The 19949-nt window shown below is 33.1% G+C and overlaps 1 protein-coding gene across 3 annotated transcripts in view; it reads left to right on the plus strand.

Annotated features, from left to right (window-relative positions):
- Positions 1–19949, plus strand: part of TMCO3 (transmembrane and coiled-coil domains 3) — a 65711-nt gene that overhangs the window by 20425 nt on the left and 25337 nt on the right. For all 3 annotated transcript variants that reach the window (XR_012487827.1, XM_074299582.1, XM_074299583.1), the window contains exons 3-7: positions 775–954; positions 2201–2392; positions 4049–4177; positions 10365–10457; positions 17990–18176. Coding sequence is in view for 2 of the 3 variants with exons in the window: in XM_074299582.1 (XP_074155683.1) it covers positions 775–954; positions 2201–2392; positions 4049–4177; positions 10365–10457; positions 17990–18176 (781 nt within the window). In the remaining variant the exon portion in view is untranslated. The remainder of the gene's footprint in view (positions 1–774; positions 955–2200; positions 2393–4048; positions 4178–10364; positions 10458–17989; positions 18177–19949) is intronic.

A 19949-nucleotide genomic window follows, 5' to 3' on the forward strand; every position in this document is an offset into this window, starting at 1 on the left:
ACTTTCCTATTTTTCTGGGCATCTTTATTTACTTTCATATTCAAACCGAGCCTTAAATGTTCTTCTTCCTCATCTCAACTTCCCTGACTTCCAGAAGTTTTTCTAGTCCTTTAATTATTAGTACAACTCTAAACTTAAGTGCAATATATTCTGTATGTATGCTATGGCTACTTATTTATATACATATTATTTCCCCCCATTAGATGGTAAATTCCTAGGGGTCAGGGATTGGTTTTGGTTTGGTTTTATATCCACACTATGAGTAAGGCATAGGACCTGGCACATATGTAGTAATGCTTAACAACTAACTGGCTTATTGATTTTGTTGTATTATATAATTATTTATTTACATGTTTATCATTCCTATGAGATTATAAGCAGAGATATTGTCTTCATCTTTGTGTTTCTAGTACCTGTCATAATAGCCTTAGTCCATTGCTCACTTATGTAAGAATTTATTGATTGCTTACTTTGTCAGGTATTGTTTCAGGCACTGGAGGTTAAAATAAAAAAGAAATAAATCCCAACTTGCCATGTGTCTTCACTCTTTCACATGATAGATGAACAATGGCCTAATAGGCATTTGCCTAAGGAGGCAATTGTTTGACTGCCTAAAAGGGAAATATTTTGGACCCTAAGTAAAACAAATCAAAGCAATTATTCCTTTTTCAATCCTGGGTAAATGATTTAAGCTATTATGAACAAGTCATTACCTTGGTTTTTGTTGTTAATGTTGTTTTAAATCTCATTCTTAATTTTTCAAAAACTAATCAGGAAGAAACAGAATATGTTGAGCTTCTGGCAGCAGAAAAACATCAAGTTGAAGCCCTTAAAAATATTCAACATCAAAACAAAAGTCTATCTATGCTTGATGAAATTCTTGAAGATGTAAGAAAGGCAGCAGATCGTTTAGAGGAAGAAATAGAAGAACATGCTTTTGATGACAATAAGTCAGTAAGTAATACGATAGAAAAGATTTTAGGATTTTTTTTTTCATATGTTTGAGTTTTCTACCGAATCAAATGAAATATTGTTTAGTTGGCTTTATACATTCAAATTTATATTAGGTTGACTTACTATATTGACATTTTAAATATCCTCTATAGGAGGAGATTTGTTTGACTTCATCTTCCAAAGAATAGTATATTTGTCAACTTTGAAGACATAATGAATGGAGTTCTGAACCTGGAGTCAGGAAGACCTGAATTCAAATTCAGCCTCAGACACGTATTAGCTGTGGGACCCTAGACAAGTCATTTAATCTGTTTGCCTCGGTTTCCTTAATTGTAAAATGGAGATAATTATAAAAATACATACTTTGCAGGGTTGTCAGAATTAAAAAAAAACATTTAGAGTTCCTGACATATGGTAAGTAGGCTTTATATAAATGCCTGTTCCCTTCCTTTTTGCTGCTTTTTTTTTCAGCAAATATAGTTAGCCCCACTTATCATAAAATACATATTAAAAGACCATTTCCTCTTTCATTTCACATTTTTTACATAGTATTAATGGACAGATGACCCATTCCATATATATAGTATGGGAAGCATACTTTGGAGAATGGAGGGAAGATCTGGGGGATAGGTATAATACTAACACAAAAGAGAAAGATGACAAGATATAGTTTCAGTAAAGACTTTTAACAGGAATCCATGACCTCAGATACCAGTTTAAAACTAGAACGGCTATTGGAAACTGACTTTGGATCTTGAAATGCGTATATGATACATGAAATCTGACCTTTGGAGGTAGTGGAAAGCATAGTAAGGAAAAAAAGAGAAAAGGTGAAAAGCAACAAAAATATTTTGAAATTGAGTAATTTCAATTGAGAAGAAAACTTGATGAACATTTTAAAAGCCTTGAGCCTTGTTGAATATGTTAGACCCACCAAAGTAGATGATTGAAGAAGAAGAAAATATTTGGAGTTTTTGTAAATTTCCTTTAATTTTATTTTTTAAATTCAAAGTTGTGTTATTATTGTTCATGCTGGTACATTTTCAGCTCATAAGTTCAAACCTACAAGATAATTAAACTTACATTTAATAGTTATATGGGAGTTAATCTTTCATTACCATTTTCTCAATTTTCTATCTGAAAAACAGCATAATTTGTTATTTTTACCAAAAAATGATTGCTTATCATTGAATTCTAAAGAATTTTAAATGCACATTACTGACCATTGTTTTATTTACTCTTCTAGGTAAGAGGGGTCAATTTTGAGGCAGTTTTGAGAGTAGAAGAGGAGGAGGCCAATTCTAAGGGAAATGTATCAAAACATGAAATAGAAGATAATTTAGGTCTTAGTATGCTAATTGACTCCCAAAACAATCAGTATATATTGACTAAACCCAGAGATTCAACAATCCCTCGAGCAGATCACCACTTTATAAAGGTAAGATTTTAAATACTTTTTTTTTTTTTTAAACAACTGTATACTAAGGGCAGGTAGGTGGCATAGTCGATAGAGCACCAGCCCTGAAGTCGGGAAGACCTGGGTTCAAATTTGGCCTCAAATACTTAACACTTTTTGGCTGTGTGACCCTGGGCAGGTCACTTAACCCCAAGTGCCTCAACAAAAAACAATAACAAACTGTATACTAGTTCTTCTAAATTTTAATAGTCTTTTGCTAGGCTTCATTATCCAGATAATACATAAAAGAATTAGAGGTTTTCCTATTGTGGAGGATTCTGACAGAGCAGTAATTCCCAACTTTTTTGAAGGTATTAAATACACTATACATATTGCTTTTTCTAACTACTCTTTCTCCTAAAAAAGTAATGCGTAATTTGTTTTGCAAAATGAAATTTCATTTGAAAATTTTGGTTTATCTAAAATAATTGAAGACATTCTAGAATCATCAAGTTGAGATTGTAAAGTATTTGTATTATTCAAAGATTATATTCTTGGTAAGAATATTATGCAACGGGGCATCAAGCTGGTCTAGTAGATAACCCTGAAGTCAAGATGACCAGTATTCAAATCTAGATTGTAAAGTATTTATATTATTCGAAGACTGTATTCAAGGATTATATTCTTGGTAAGAATAATATGTAGTGGGGCATCAAGCTGGGTAGTAGATAGTAAGTAATGATCCTGAAGTCAAAATGATCTGTATTCAAATTCATCCTCAGATACTTGACAAATTAATACTACATCATCTCATTTGGATAGTTATCTTAATAGCTCTCTAATCAATTCACACTCTTACTTATCACAATGACTGTTCCATACATTTTCATATCTCTTCAAGTTGTCCATTATGTCCCTTTCTTCTGAGAACCTCAGTTTATATTTCAATGAAAATATGAAGACTGTTCACAGAAGACTGCCTTTTTATCTCACCTCCCTTAAGCATTGTTCCCTAAAATTTCCTTTTTTAACCTTACAGGAAAAAATAGCCTTTACTACACTTTAAGATGTCCCAAACAGTATTGGCAAGGCAAAATTGGAGCTCAGGACAATGTAGAGCTGGATAAATAAATGGAAAGCAGCAAATGGCAAAGCTCTGAGGATATTCAAAGGCAATGGCAGGGCATGTAATCTCTGACCAAGAGAATAGAGGATTCAACAATGAGAGTAGATTGGGGCTTGAAAAACTTCCAGCAGAGGCAAGGGTAGTAGAGAGAAGTATATCAGAGATAAAGTGTCCCCTAAGAGGAGGGGAAGGAAAAAGTCTATGATCTCTCTTTTCTGACTGCTTGTTAAGAGGAAGCATTTGACCAGAAGGTATGAGAAACAGTAGTTATATGACTATTGTTGAAATATAGTGTGCATAAAATAGTTTTTCTTGAAATCCTTAACTCATACTGAAAAAGATAAACTTTAAATATAAGCATACCTCATTATGTTTGAATGTAGTAATTTTAGGAAAATAACAGAACAAGTTTGGACTTTCTTCAAAAACAAAACAAAAAAACATAACAAACCCACCCTCTGTTGAGCTTGGACCAATGAAAAAGAAAGTTAATAATGTTCCTCAATGCTTAAAGAGAGCATTCTTGTTCATTCAACAATTATTTTAATTTTTTTAATATATTCCTTTTTTAGGACATTGTTACCATAGGAATGTTATCTTTACCATGTGGTTGGCTGTGTACAATGATAGGATTGCCAACAATGTTTGGTTACATTATTTGTGGTGTACTACTGGGACCCTCAGGAGTAAACAGTATTAAGGTAAGAATAAGGTTTACATCTGTTTAATTTGAAAGGATATTTCAGAGATGGTTAAATGCCAAAAAGAAATTTGCACCTGAATTCATAAAAAAAAATTAGTTTCCCTTAAATTAAATTAATGTTAAGGTGGTATTTTATTATTTTATGTTTTATTCAGAAGAAATCCTTCCAATATTCCTACTTGTCAAATCACCCAATTCTGTAAAGTTGTTTCTTTGAAACAACTGATTTAGAGATTTCAAAATGCAGCAATTTTTAAGCATTATTTATTTAAGTAAATTCTAGATTTTAATTGCATTGAATATTAGCCTAGAAGGAGAGAACAAATAATGATGTTCTCCAAAAATTGTCTAATAGACTTAAAATTCTTTTGTTGCTTATGCTGAATATCTCTATACTACATTTATTTTTTCATATAATGTTAAGTCTAATCATTTTTATTTTTATTTTTTTATTTTATTTTATTTTTTGCTGAGGCAGGTGGGATTAAGTGACTTGCACAGGATCACACAGCTAGGAAGTGTTAAGTGTCTGAGGCCAGATTTGAACTCAGGTCCTCCTGACTTCAAGGCTGGTGCTCTATCCACTGTGCCACCTAGCCGCCCCAGTATAATCATTTTTAAAAAATTTTAATAAGTATCTGCCATGTGCCAGGCCTGTAGTAGGCTTTACAAAAGCACAAAAAGGAAACACCTTTTTTACACTCTAAGTACTTAACTTTTACATTCACATGGGGTAGAGAGTATCTTCATATTTTAGTATTGTGTTTTGTGTTCTAGGCACAATTCTACTAGAAATAATTTTATTTAATATTACTCTGGAATATGCAAACCATTTCTGTCATAATGAAAAGTGTCCAAACCGGCATAATTCTTACATTCCTTCCAACAAGTATCTGCATTAAGACAATGTAGACAACATAAAAATCTCAAAGAAGAAAACCATATGTAAAAATGCCATTTGGAAATCATATTGTAGAATACTTGAGTAACAAGGTCACCATTTCATTCCTGAACTAATTCCCTTCTAGAAATCCTGAGGTGGTCTCCTAGAGATCAGTATCAAGATTCTTTTTGGAATAAAAGAAGAATTCCCCTAGAAGAGAATAGAAGGTATTTTTTTGGAGGGCTGAATAGTGGGATAATCCTCCAAGAGATAAAGAACACTAGAAATTCTCTTTGGTCAGTTTTCAGTTTCCATCTTTAATCTATTTCCTCAATCTGTCATCTTCAAATAGGGAAGTCTGGAAAAGGATTTTTTTTTAAGATCAGATTTAAATTTTTAAAAAAAGTTTTTTAGATTTAAATAGTATTTCTTAATATTATCACTTACTGAAAAGTTTTTCAATAATAGGACAGAGACATCAATAGACACAAATTTTTTTTGGTGCTTTAAAATATTTTTAAAATCCCAGTTCTTAAATATATTTCCACAGTTCACACATCACCCCACTTTTGTGGTATTTGCAGTTTTTTCAAAGCATAAACTTTGTCTGTTTTAGGATATTCATTTTGTGCCAATTAGTCAGAAGCAAGATACATTATTATAGTTTATCCAAAAAGATGTAATGATAAGACATTTATAATAGTATGCCAAGTGACATAACAGAGTTGGATTACATATCATGTATCATGTTTCATTTTCTTGCATTCATTTTATTAAGGCAAAACAGAGAATTCCAACTTCTGGGTAAACCAGAATAATGTATCTTGCTAATGACTAGCTAGCACAAAATTAAGTATTAATATTAAATTAAGCAAAATTAAGAATGACATTTAGGCCATCTTGATATGCAAACTCTTTCTTCTATTCAAATTGTGTAGACTTGGGTCAAAAAATAAAAAGTATTTGTTCTTCATTTCTGCTTATTTTATTTGATCCCCACATACTATCACCATTAGACCTTTGGGATTATCTGTAGATCATCACATTGCTAAGAAGAGCTAAATCATTCTGAGTTCTTTATACAGTATTACTGTTACTATGTGTAATGTTCTCCTGATTTGTTCACTTTATTTTGCATCAATTCATGTAAGTCCAGGTTTTTCTGAAATCATCTTTCTTATTTTTTATAGCATTCATCATATAGATTCTATCATAATCATTTACCACAGCTTATTTAACAGTTCCCCAAATGTTGGACATCCCTTCAGTATCCAGTTCTTAGTCACCACAAAAAGAGCTGCTGTAAATATTTTTGAACAAATGGGTTATTTTCCTTTTTTTAAAAAAAATCAATGTTTCTTAAAGAATATATTTATGGACACTCACATTCTCAGTTAAATTTACATAATTCCTTCTAGGATATTAATCAGGAATAAATGTAGAGTTGTTGCTATTGTTGTTTTCTTCCAGAGGTGATAGACACACTATCAGAAAGTCACAGTTTCTTCACCCTGAAGTGGTACATCTTCCTTGTTTGGATAGGGGGATTGTTGCTAGCATATTTACTCTATTTTTGCTTAAAACTCTATAATTCTTGTTCCCTGTAACTAAGAATCCACTGACATTGAGAAAGGATTTAGTGACTGATTTGGGTCAAACATTTCAAAATGACCAAAAGTATTTCTTGAGCAAGAGGTCAAGCACTTCGAGAGATAGGATAGAAGAATCTTGTGATCTTGTGGTCACATACTTCTTTTTTTCCCCCTTTATTAAAGCTTTTTATTTTGTAAAACATATGTGTGGACAATTATTCATCATTAACCCTTGCAAAACCATTTGTTCCAATTTTCTCCCCCTTCCCGTACTGTAAGAGGACTTGCCAACCCCCTGCCAGCCTTGGACATCGCATAGGGCACAGCTCAGGTAAACTGAGAGTAACCTTGTAAGGGTGAACAAGATGGCGCTGGGAGGAAGGAGTCCCACCCGAAGAAGCAACATGGCACTTCCCAGGAGAAGTTTGCCGGACCTTGGAGGGGAGAACAATGACCATATCCCTATTAGGAAAGGAATGCTCACATTATAACTACGTGTTTCCTGTAGAGAATCATGTATTTACTATAGCTTAGGATGTGCTTATGTATGATATAGGAATTAGAAGCAAGCACTGAGGGGGCAGCTAGGTGGCGCAGTGGATAGAGCACCAGCCCTGAATTCCAGAGGACCTGAGTTCAAATATGGTCTCAGACACTTAACACTTCCTAGCTGTGTGACCCTGGGCAAGTCACTTAACCCCAGCCTCAAAAAAAAAAAAAAAAAAGAAGCAAGCACCTGGAGATAAAAGTACTTGCAGTTTTTGTAATAAATCAGAGTCTCATACCACCCTAGCTCTTGCCCTTCGCTATTCAAATGGACAGGCAGTGCTGGTCACATAAGGCCTGCTCCACTCGGGGGTTGGGGCTGAGATCCTCAACACCCCACCTCCTCCCCTAAATGGCAAGTAGTCCAATATATGTCAAACAAATATATTAATCCAATATATGCATACATATTTATACAGTTATCTTGCCAAACAAGAAAATTCAAATGTAACCAGGAAAAAAAAAAAAAGAGAAGCAAAATAAAATGCAAGCAAACAACAACAGAAAGCGCAAAAATGCTATATTGTGAACCAAAGTCAGTTCCCATTGTCCTCTCTCTGGGTATAGATGGCTCTCCATCACTGAACAGTTGGAACTGATTTGAATCATCTTATTGTTGAAGAGAACTTCGTCCATCAGAACTAATCATCACATAATCTTCTTGTTGCCGGGTCACATACTTTTTTACTGTGAAGGAATTACTTGTTTTTAAGTTGGATTTAGGTTTTGTTTTTGTTTGTTTGTTTTTGTTTTTGTTTTTTTAATCTAAATACGGAACATATTGATAGAAACTTAAAGAATTGACCAGCAATGAAGAAAATATCAAACTACTCAATTTTAGCAGATTGGGAGTTCCTAGATAGTGAGTCTTGGAAATGTAGAGGACTGGGACCAATTAACTTCCTGCTTACAGACTGGGCCACCAGTCCCAGGTAGTTTGCTAGGATAAAGGTAAAGGCATTTCCCTAAAATAAAGGGAGGGAAAGCATCTTGTTACAAGGCTTATAGGCTTAGGAATAGTATCCTTTGTTAAGAATTGTTGGGTCCTTACCCCCTTGGATTCCCATTGATCTAGTAGTACTGAAATTTGGCTTATTTTCTGACCTAGTAGGTGACTTTAGCTATTAGAGTTTAAGGATTACCATATACAACATATATGACAGATACAGATGGGAACAGACATGCACAAAAATCTCAGACTTGGTCTTTTAGTCAGATTTCTGCTCTGAATAATTTTTTTATGAGGATTTAAAAATTCTATTACCTCTGTTTATTTGGATGTGGAGGTCTTTTGAAGAGAAATAATTTTAAGAATATGCTGACTTTCTATCAGGCATAGAAACATATAACCATCAGAAGATAAAGATTAATACTAATTACTCTATTTTAGGAACAGTTCTATCAAAAAACTCATCAGAAAGTCTTGGTTTGAATCCTCTCTTTCAGATACTTATGTAACTTAGCAGCTATATTGGCCAGGATAAGTTACTTAAACTCCCTTAATCTCAGTCCTTACCTATAAAATGGACATCATAATAGCACAATTCTCCTAATGTTGTCTGGAAATCAAATGAGATAACATATAAAGTGCTCCATTATATGGAGCACCATATAAATGCTGACTTTAATTTAATCCTATTCTAATATCCAAGCCATTTTTAGAGATTGAGATGTGTCCAAAGTGTTACAGTTCACCCATACCTTCCAACATGTTCTGTCCTAAGACAATCTTAACATATAAATCTTGAACAAAGAAATGGTCATTATAAGTTAAAGTACAGTTTAAATTTAACATTCCAGTACAATCACTGCTCAGTTCCTTCCAAAATATTTTTAATAATGATACTTGTGATGACAAAAAAACTGGAAACAAAATTTGTATCCAGTGATTTAGGAGTGGATGAACAAACTGATACATAAGAATGCATTGCATAATTAGTGCTACATAAGAATATGGAAATGAAGAATTAAGAGAAACCTAATGAGACTTATATGAAGTTCAAAATGAAGACAACTGATCACACAATTATAAAAATTACATGAACAAAAACAATGAATGTTAAAAGGCAGAAAAATCACTGATGCCAAAAACAGTGAATAATATTGGTATGAATTTGTTAAGGTACACATCGTTTTTCTGTTAAAAAATTTAATTTAAAAGTGAATAAGTGTTGTGTATTATCAGTCACAATTAACCTTTTAGATGGTTTTACTTCTTTCGGGGAAAGTCCTTCATGAGAGAGGGAGTTTAGTTCTTAGTTGAGACCTGTCATGATAGCAATTAAAAACAATATAAGTATTTCAAAGGAATAAGGGAATTGGAGGCTGTCTTCAAGTTTTTGAAGGGTTGTCATATAAATGAGAGATTAATCCTGATAATTTTTTCTTTTATCTGACTAGTCAAAAGCATACCTCATGTTCTAGTTGTGTTTTGGTGTCACTAGGTAGAAAGAAAATGAGGAAAGCTTATCAGTTCCTTGGACAGCAATACTTAAATCTTCTGCAGGATTCCTTTATAAAAAATCCTCATGTCAGTATGTTAGATTGATTTATATTACACTCATTAATTTCTTTTAAAAATAGTAATAAAGCATTACTTTTAAATAGCTGTATTTCTAAGCAGTTTCAAAAGTGCTTTTGAATTTAAGAATTTTTTTAGAAATGATAAGCTATATTTAAAAGTATATTTTATCTTCTTTGTGTTCACAAATGTTTAGTTCATTTCTAATGTTTGATAAAATACATTTGGAAATAAATTGGCTATTGAAATTAAAATATAATTTATATTGTTGACAATTTAGTTCCTTAAAAGAATTAATTTGCCTCAAATAATGGAGATTTTTGCTTTTAATGGGAATTTCATCTCACTATATTTTATCAGAATATTAGGATAGACCAATTAAATCAACCAGTAACAAATTTTAAAATATAGGTTTATTATATTATAGTTATTTATTATGTTTATAGTTATATTAACATAAGTTAATTATTAATACATTATATAATATATTAATGTATAATACCTAATTTATATTTAAGATTTCACATGGTGACATAATTATATGTAATTAAGTCAATTAATATATTGATCACAGTCATTTAAATTCATGCATACATTTATATTAATATAGTCAATATGTCATTTTTATTTCTTTGTATTACAGTCTATTGTGCAAGTGGAGACCTTAGGAGAATTTGGTGTATTCTTTACTTTGTTTCTTGTGGGCTTGGAGTTTTCCCCCGAAAAGTTGAGAAAGGTATTTGAGAATTTGCTCTTCAAATCATATTGTGTATTTGAAATACTTAGTACAATGTTCTGGGATCTACAGTGTTTTGGGACCACTTATTTTTGTTTAACACTTTGTTCATTTTAGAACTACATGGTTTAAACTACATAATCAAATAGTCTAAACAAAGGAGCATATTAAAAACCAATGACAGCCCTTAACATTGAGAGGAAATAATAGTCCAATGGAACAAGCTGCATATAATTGAGATCTAAAAATTTAAATTGATTAGACTTCAGACCATGACTGAGCAATAATAAAGTTAACATTGAAAATGTGAACTTTAGAAAGTTGAAAAACTATGTTACAAATAGAAATAAAATTCTAAATGGTATATACCCTTATAAGTAATTCTAAAATATATTCTCAAAAAGTATTTGAAAAGTGAGCAGTAGTTAAAATTTTGTATCTGAAGAGTTGTTAAAATTTTAAAAGGAAATGGTTATTCTCTTCTAAATTAATCCATTCTAAGAAATATTCTTTTCAATACTGTATTCTTTAGCAATGGAAATTTTGGCAATAAATTAAAAGCTGCTACTTTAAAGACTTTATATTTTTGCCTTTAAAGTGCTGCCATTCCAATTCTTCTATTTTCTAGTAATGAGATATTCCTCCATTTATTTTCTTCACCTCTGCCATGTTTTATTATTTATTATTATTATTTATATGTATGTGGCAGTGGATTTATTGGAAATAGTACTAGATCTGAAAACAGAGTGGAGTTTACTATTTTATAACATCTTTGGGACCTGTAGCAAGTGATTTTCCTTCTAAAAGGTTCAGTTTCCTTATGTGTAAAACAAAGAAATTTGAATGAATTACAGTAATATAATCTAAGAATAAGATGTGACCTCAAAGGCTGACTAGACTAACAGTATCTGAACAAGAACCCTCCCTCCCACCTGATTACATACTGGACAAAAGAGTATTCCAGTCTTAAGTTTGAAGAGCTAAAGTTAAGGAGAATCTGTTATCTCCTGAGATAGACCAAATCACTTTTAGATATGATTACCCTTTCCTCTGGAATATTCTATACTTTCTATGTCTTTATTACATTATTTTTCTTTTTCTTCTTCTGCTTGTCTGGTCACTCCTCAGGTTCCTTTGATGAGATCACCATTTTTGTTCTACTCTCTTATTTGTGGATATATCACATTGTTCTATCTGGGATTCTTTTCTATCTTTCTACATTCTTTCAGTGATCTTATCAGTTGCCATGGGTTTGGTTATCACTTCTATCCAAACAAGTACACATCCCCATAGGATCTTCAAAGTCCCATCTCATCAACTACCTACTAGATATTTTTCTACTGATTTTCCATAGGTACCTCCAACCCAGAATATCAGAAACAAGACTTTTTTCTTCCTTCTTTACACCATAATCCATCTTTCTTAACTTTTCCTATTTATATTGAGACACCGCCATTCAGTTATCCAGGTTTACAATCTAAGTCATTTTTTACTTCACATATCCCCCCAACTGTCACATACAATTAACTGTTTAATATTGTTGAGTCTACTTCTGTTACTGTTCACTCATCCATCCTCTATTCTCTACTGAAACTACCATCATGATCATCTTTTTTTAATAACTCTGTAATTGGTCTCCCTTCCTCAAGCCTCAATTATCCATGCTATGTTGATGTGCTTTCAAAAATATTTTCTTTTCCCACTCTTTCCATCTTCTGGCTCTCATTAAGATCTGGCTCCTTCCTGTTCATATAACCTCCCTGTTCTCCTTTTCCAGCATTAGTTATACTTTCACTATTCCTCAGTGATTGAGATGGGTGAGTTGGAAGACTCCTTGCTCTCCCCTCACTTCCATGTTCTTCCTCCACCACCACTGCATCTTTTTTTCATCTTAACTTACTCAAAACATGTCTCACATCTGATAAAATTCTGATTGCTATTTACCAATCTCCTGGTTGTTCCCTTTCTTTCTTCAGTTAGTTCAGTGCCTGGCTCACAGTCTTTATTTTTTCAGTTCTTCCCCTTAACATACATATTGATTCTCCCTAAAAACTCCTGAACTTCCTTTCTTCATATGACATACTCCTCCATCACTTCTCAGCCACACACAAAGATGATTTTACTTTTGACCTTGCCATCACCCCAAAATGCATTACTTTGTGCAATAATTGAAATTCCTTTATCTGGTAAGAATGCTGTCATTCTCTGCTTCCCCTCCTTCCACTTTCAGCCTTGCAACTCCACAAAAGTACTTCATTCTCAGTATGACTGCCAGCCCCTCAGCCTCTCAGTTCTTTTTCAGTCTATCAACCCTGCTCTAACTTTACTAGCTTCCTTTCCCTGTCTTGATCCCTTAGTGAACCAAATCAACTCTATAATCTTCTTTTCTTGAGAACTTGATTTTTAGGGTTGATTTTTATCATATAACCAATAATGCCCTGTCAAACTTCAGCCTTGGCTCATTCCCAGTCCCTGCTGCCTTTCCTCCATCATATATGCTTCTGTATGAAGATGGAGAAAATGATGAAATTGTATTGTCCCCTACAGATTTATGTTACGTATAGCCTCACAGCAAGAGGCAATCTTTTTAATCTCCCAAATTAACTCACTTTCCCACTCATCCTTTCTCAAACCTCCAGTGGTTCCCCAACGTCCACCCTGTTAATGGAGAACTTTGTCTCATGTTTCCCTGAAAATATTGATGCTGTTTGCCAGTAGCTCTCTTTTCTCCCTTCCTTCTCATCTCACATAACCCGGAGATCATCATTTCCTTCAAACCTGATCCAAATGAAGAGGTGACCCTTCTTAGCAATGTAAACCCCCTCTACATGTATAAGTGACTTCTGTCCCATCCTATTCTGTCTTCTCCAATAAATTGCTCTGTAACCCATCTTTTCTTCTAACCTCAGGAAAAAAGCAAAATTCCTTTTAACATATATAGTCAGACAAAACAAATTTCCACATTGAGTATTTCCAAAAGAAAATATATCACATTCTGCATTTACTTTTTATCTCCCTATGAAGAAATGAGTAGATGGTATATGTCATCATCAGTCCTCTGGAATCCTAGTTGGTCATTATGCTTATCATTGTTAATCTTTCAGAGTTTCATCTTTACAGTACTATTATCATTATAAAAATTGTTCTCCTACTTTTGCTTATTTCATTGTCAGTTCATACAGGTTTTCTCACTTATCTCTGATATCCTTCATCGTTTGTCATATCACAAAATAAAATTCTGTCACATTATATACCATAACTTGTACAGCTTTTTTTCCCAATTGATGAGTACTTTTTCAGGCTCTAGTTCTTTGCCACTACAGAAATATTTTTGTAATCTTTAGTTAATTTGTTTTGCTTGGGATTAATCCCTCCTCAAATCAACTCTTCCTCTTATTCCACTTTCTCCCTTTTCTCTGTTTCCTTGTTGAGTGAAATTTATTTTTATATTCAACACTGTATGCCTGATTATTCTTCATTTTTTTGATATTTCAAATGAGAGTGAGTTCAGGTGTCACCTGATACTTATTCATATAGACTTCTATTTGTATGATATGTAAGATAATTCTCCTTAATTTCCTTTTGTCCCCTAATGAATTTTTCTTCCCTTCCCTTTCTAGGTTTTTTTTTTTTTTTTTTAATACTCAAGACAGAACTACTCTTAGCCCCTAATTAGACTCTATCTATGGCCCCTGATGATGATAAGAGTTCAGGAAAGGCACATGTGTCATCTGCCCTTATTAGAATTAAGCCATTTCCTTGTTCAGTACCTTATGATTTCTTGCTCTTGTTAAAGTTTTCATGTTTCTCTTGACTTCTTTGAATTTCATAATTTCTATGTAGCTCTACTTGTTTTTATCAGTAATGCTTATAAGTCCTATATTTCATCACAAATCCATCTTTTCTTCTGTAGGATTATACTTAGGTTTGCTGAGTAAGTCATTCTTGACAATAAGCCTCTCTCCTTTGCTTTCTGAGATATCATTCTCTTGGCTCTCCATTTCTTTATAGTGGTGTTTTCTGTCTTGTGTGATCCTGACTATGGTTCCCAAATACTTGACTTCTTTCTGACTGTTTACAGTATTTTTTCTTTAACCTGAAAGTTCTGGATTTTGGATCCTGGGAGATTTTTTTTTTTTTTTTTTTTGGCGTTTCTTTCAGGAGGTGGTGATCAGTGAATTTTTTTTTTTAATTTTCATTTTGTTCTCTGGTTCTAAAATATCTGAGCAGTTTTCTTTTAAGATTTTTTGAAAAAAAAAAACCCGATGCTTAGGCTCTTTTCATAGCAGATAGTCCAGTTCTTATTTTTTTTTCACCTTGATATCTTCTCCAGGTCAGTAGTTTTTAATTATTTTTCTTTTTCTTTTTTTTTTTTTTTTAAACATTGTTTTAACATTTCTTAATTTCCCATGGACAGCCTTTGGCTTTGATTTGGGCCATTCTAAATTTTTTATCAGTTTGTTGCTTAAGAAGGGTTTATATCTTTCATGTTCCCCCTGAGTTCTTAGTTCTCATTTATTTTCTAGTTTTTCCCTCTCATGCTTTTGTGTCATTTATAAGAACATATTTAACTCTTTATAAACAAAATAAAACTCTTGCTTCATCTTTTCCAAGAATTCCATTCAAAATTTTGCCCAAGCTATGTTTTTCTTTAAAGGCTTTGTTTATAAATAGTTTAGACTCTTTTTCTTTTAAAGGGTTTGTGTCTTGGGGCATCCTTTTCACCATAATAACTTTTTAAAAGAATTGGATTTTTTTTTTTGTTTCTCTGCTCATTTCTTTTCTTTTTCCTTCTTCCTGACTTCAGATTTTGTTAGAGTTCAGGCTCTGCCCTCTTATAGCAGGAATGTCTGGGCTAGTCCTGTTGTTTTTTGGCTATGTTGTTTCAAGGGGAGCTCCAGGAGGGACCCATAGGTTATTAGCACTCCTAAAGTAGATTGCTTAGGGCACAGTCTGATTGCTGTTTCTCTGATCTGAATGTGCAAGTTTCTGACATGTGAGCAGTAGTCCAAAGGGCTTGTACCATTTGATGTTTGAATAGACTGCTGCTGGAATCAGCCATTATTAGTCAGTTGAGCAGCTTTATTGGTTTGGAGGTAAAGAGGTATAAACTTAACTTTGGTTTGAGATTACTAGCCTGCTTTTTTCTGATGCAAACTTTAAAATAAAAAACACTTGGGATAAAAAGTCAGGATACCTAAGCATAGCAAATCTAAGAAAACCTTACGTGTTTATTGAAGTAAACTGTGCATCCTTTACCTCTGTTCTGGGCTTCATACATAAAATGAGATATTAGACTAAATAAATTCTGTACCTTCCATTTAAAAATTTTCACATTCAGTTCACATTATTTAATGTTTTGTTTTATACCCTCAACTGAGCCAATTTCCATGTTGCCACAAAAATATTTGCTGCCATCTTGTGGCTATTCAGTATTCTGGGACTCTCTTAGGGAAATGTAATATTTAATAAGGCTGTGCATCTTCTTAAAGTCTAATTTTAAATTGGAAAAGAGAAGTTCTTTTTTAAATAGAAAATTTTATAATTATTTAAAATTACCTAAAATGTCTTTAAAAAATAGATTCCACAATTTTGAAATAATCTCTTCCTCCTTTGAGCTTCTCTAATAATTAAGATCATAGATTTAGAGAGAGAAGGGATCACAGAGGCAATATGATCCAGCCCTCTTAAATTAAATATAAGGAAACTAAGGACCAGGAAGATTAATTAATTGCCTGAGATCACAGAGGTAATGAATGCTAGTAGCAGTATTTGAACTCAAGTCTTCTCATTGTACCATGCTGCCTCCCCTGTTCCCACTATCTTTCCTAAATGTTAATATCACTCAGATATGTTTTATAGGGCCGTTGGCAAATATGTCACATCTATTATAGGGTAGATTCAAATTATGTATTTGATATTTCTCATGTTACACATCTTGTGTATTACATTGTTAAGTCCTTTGTGGGTGAGAAACTTATTGATATGCTATGTTGTATCTTTGCCAGGATGATGGGCATAGTGGGATTCATCATTTATTTTTTTTCCATTTCTCTACTGAAAAAAAAAGTACAATTTTAAGCAATTCTTTAAAATGTGTTGTGAGCTTTGAATTAAAAAACAACCTTTTTAAAAAATCAATATAATTTCTCAGCTCCTATTCTTTTGTAGAATTGATATAAAATAGCTGTTTTGGAATTTGTTGAGTCCATAGTTTCTTCGGAGATTTAATTGAAAATATGCATTGCCAAGAGTTCCTCTTGGCCATTTCTGTTTCATTGAAATCATATATACTCATCATTAGTTCAAATCTTAGTCTTCTGTGATTTTTATTAACATCTTTCTATAAATCCACTCTTGCAAATCTACTTGATGCCCTGAAGGTCTTATTTTAATATTTTGTAGTTATTGATCAAATTCTTTGATCTATTATTTGTCTTAAATTCTTAATACCTGCTTCAAAAAGTGCTTCTTTGCTTGTAACAAAGTTCAGTAATGACTTCTGTATTGTGTGAATTTTTTTTTTTTTTACTAGACCCATTATTCATTGGTATAAAGAATTTCAAAAGAAACTCTTACCTATGTACAGTCATTTGTTCTGCAGCTTATCTTCTTAAAAGTTATGTAGGGTGGGGCAGCTGGTTGGTGTAGTGGATAGAGTTTCAGCCCAGAAGTCAATGAGTTCAAATCTGAGCTCAGATATAACACTTCCTAGCTGTGTGACCCTGGGGAAGTAACTTAACCCCAATTGCGTTGGGGGAAAAAAGACTTATGCAGGGTGCTAAGAGGTTGATTGAGTTGCTCATCGTCACATTGCAGTGTGTCAGAGGTTAGACTGTGCCCAAATACCTTTGCCCATGCAGATTTTCTTTGGTAAAATGCTGCTATCTCATCATGTCTATTCTCATGCTCTATTCTCATGCTCCCATGATATGCAGTCACATAACATGATAGGGAATAATAGTGTTAGGGACATAACATGGATGCATATCATGGAACACCAAGATAGTAGAAGAATGACACTTCTCTGCTATTGATATCTTATAGAGATGCCTGGAGCAGTACAGTGTCTTATCCACTGCTACACAGCCAATGTTTGCCAAAAGCAGAGCTCAAACTCTGGTCTTCCAGACTCTTAAGACTGACTCTTTATCCAGTACTGTTCCTCATTTACTTTTGTGACTGTATGAAATTCCTCGAAGAACCTAGAACATAGCTTTGTAGAAGGCCTCTAATAGTTTGTTGAGCTCTTGTATCCTTTAGAGTACCCTGGACAGTGCTGATAACACTTTGCTTGTTTAGCACTTTAAACTTTGTAAACTCTGTAATATTCATGATTTTATTTGATTTATAAAATAACCCCATAAAGTAGAATGGGGTCCCCATTTTACAGATGAGAAACTTGAGGCTAAGATTTTCAATGCTTGTGAAAGCTGACCTGACCGGTCTGCTGATTTGCAAATTCACAGGCTTTGAAAAGGAGATAACCTGTTAAATTATTAAAATATTTAAATAAATTTGTTCTCTTTAAGGTATGGAAGATCTCCTTGCAAGGCTCATGCTATATGACATTCCTAATGATTTCATTTGGCTTATTGTGGGGACACTTTTTACAAATCAGACCAACACAAAGTGTTTTTATTTCTACTTGTTTATCCTTATCAAGCACACCCTTGGTGTCCAGATTCCTTGTTGGTAGTGCCCGAGGTGATAAAGAAGGTAGGTAATTTACTGTTAGGTGAATTTCTTCTATTGCATATAGAGTGAATATATTCAATAAATGATTAAGGCAAGTGATAAAAGCATTGAGACTGTTGTTGTCTTCTTAGGTCTTGACTAACAAACTTTTGGGGGTTGTATTACAAATAGGATTAAGCTCCTATAAATTCATCTAATTCTGATCCACTGCTTACTTTGAAAAATGTGCCCCATAAATTTGGACAGGGGCAGCTAGGTGGCGCAGTGAATAGAGCACCAGCCCTGAATTCAGGAGGACCCAAGTTCAAATCTGGTCTCAGACACTTAACACTTCCTAGCTGTGTGACCCTGGACAAGTCACTTAACCCCAGCCTCAAAAAAATAAAAAAATAAATTTGGACAGTTAGTAGTCCTGAAAGAAATTAAGTTTTAAAAATCAGCATGCAATACAATATACATTTATGATATTGGTGCTGCTACAATTGATGCTTAATACTCTTTAAGTGATTTAAGAACTGAAAAAAATTCTGTTTGACCTAACACATTTCCAAAAACTATTTCCAAGAATTTTTATGAGTTTTATGAGATATATACATAGTTTTTTATATAACATTATATGCTATAATGAGCTTATAGTAAAGATTCAGAAAATTATGATAAAATCAAGCCTATTAAATGTACCCAAATTTTATACAATGTTTCAGGCTCTTGGGTTTTAATTTTGCATTCTAAATCCTATAAAATCTCTTAAAAGGGATTACAGACTTAGCTTGCAATAACCCTGCTGTGATGAATCAGTTTTTCAAAGACTTGGCTAGAAAAATCTGAGATGAGTTAGGCTGGGATGATATTGCCACCATTTGTCTAGTGGTGATGTCTGTAGAATTCTTTTTTTGCTTACAGCCCTGGTCCTCCTACCACCACCATCCATGAGAGTTAGCATCAAAGCAGGGGAGAAACAATACAACTGAGGGTGAGAGTAGAAGGTGGTAGGAAGGGGATAAATGGCCTGATATAGTGGAAAAATTACTGATTTGGGAGTCAGAGACATGAGTTTGAATATGAGCTTTGCTCCTTAATACCCTCTGTGCCCTACCTTTCTATTTTTTTTTTTTTTCTTTCTCTTCTATAAAATGTATGGACTAGATGACTCTTAAGTTCCCTTCTACCTCTGACTCTTATTTTTTTCTTTTAATCAAGGTCATTGTGAAGAGTTGATTTTTTTTTTTTTAGTATAAAGTATTAAAAAATAGTGGTTGAATTTTGGTTGAATTTGGTTGAATAAATGGCAGGACTTGTTTTAGCAATATAATCCTCATATACACATAATCTCTTGCAAAATAGGCATTAAGTTTTTCCTCAAAAAAAACAATTCTTCCAGAAAATATCACAGCTATTCAGATATATTTTTGGAAGTTTTATTTATCATATATTTCTTTAAGTAATTAATGGTTTCAAGTAAGGCTTTCAGATTCTTTGAATATTGAGAATCTGCCAATATTTTACAAATTATTAAATTCATAAAATTGAAGTGTGTGAAATAGAATCTACCACTTGTGAATTAAAGTCCTCAGATTTAGGTGCTCCAAAAGTAACTCAGAGCAGAGACATTACTTATATTTGCAAACCAGAATAATTCTAGTTATATAGTATAATTTTCTTTTTTTTTTTTTTTCTGAGGCTGGGGTTAAGTGACTTTTCCAGGGTCACACAGCTAGGAAGTGTTAAGTGTCTGAGACCAGATTTGAACTCGGGTCCTCCTGAATTCAAGGCTATCCACTGTGCCACCTAGCT

This window comes from Sminthopsis crassicaudata, chromosome 3 (genome assembly GCF_048593235.1).
Source record: "Sminthopsis crassicaudata isolate SCR6 chromosome 3, ASM4859323v1, whole genome shotgun sequence".
Taxonomy (NCBI): Eukaryota; Metazoa; Chordata; class Mammalia; order Dasyuromorphia; family Dasyuridae; genus Sminthopsis; species Sminthopsis crassicaudata.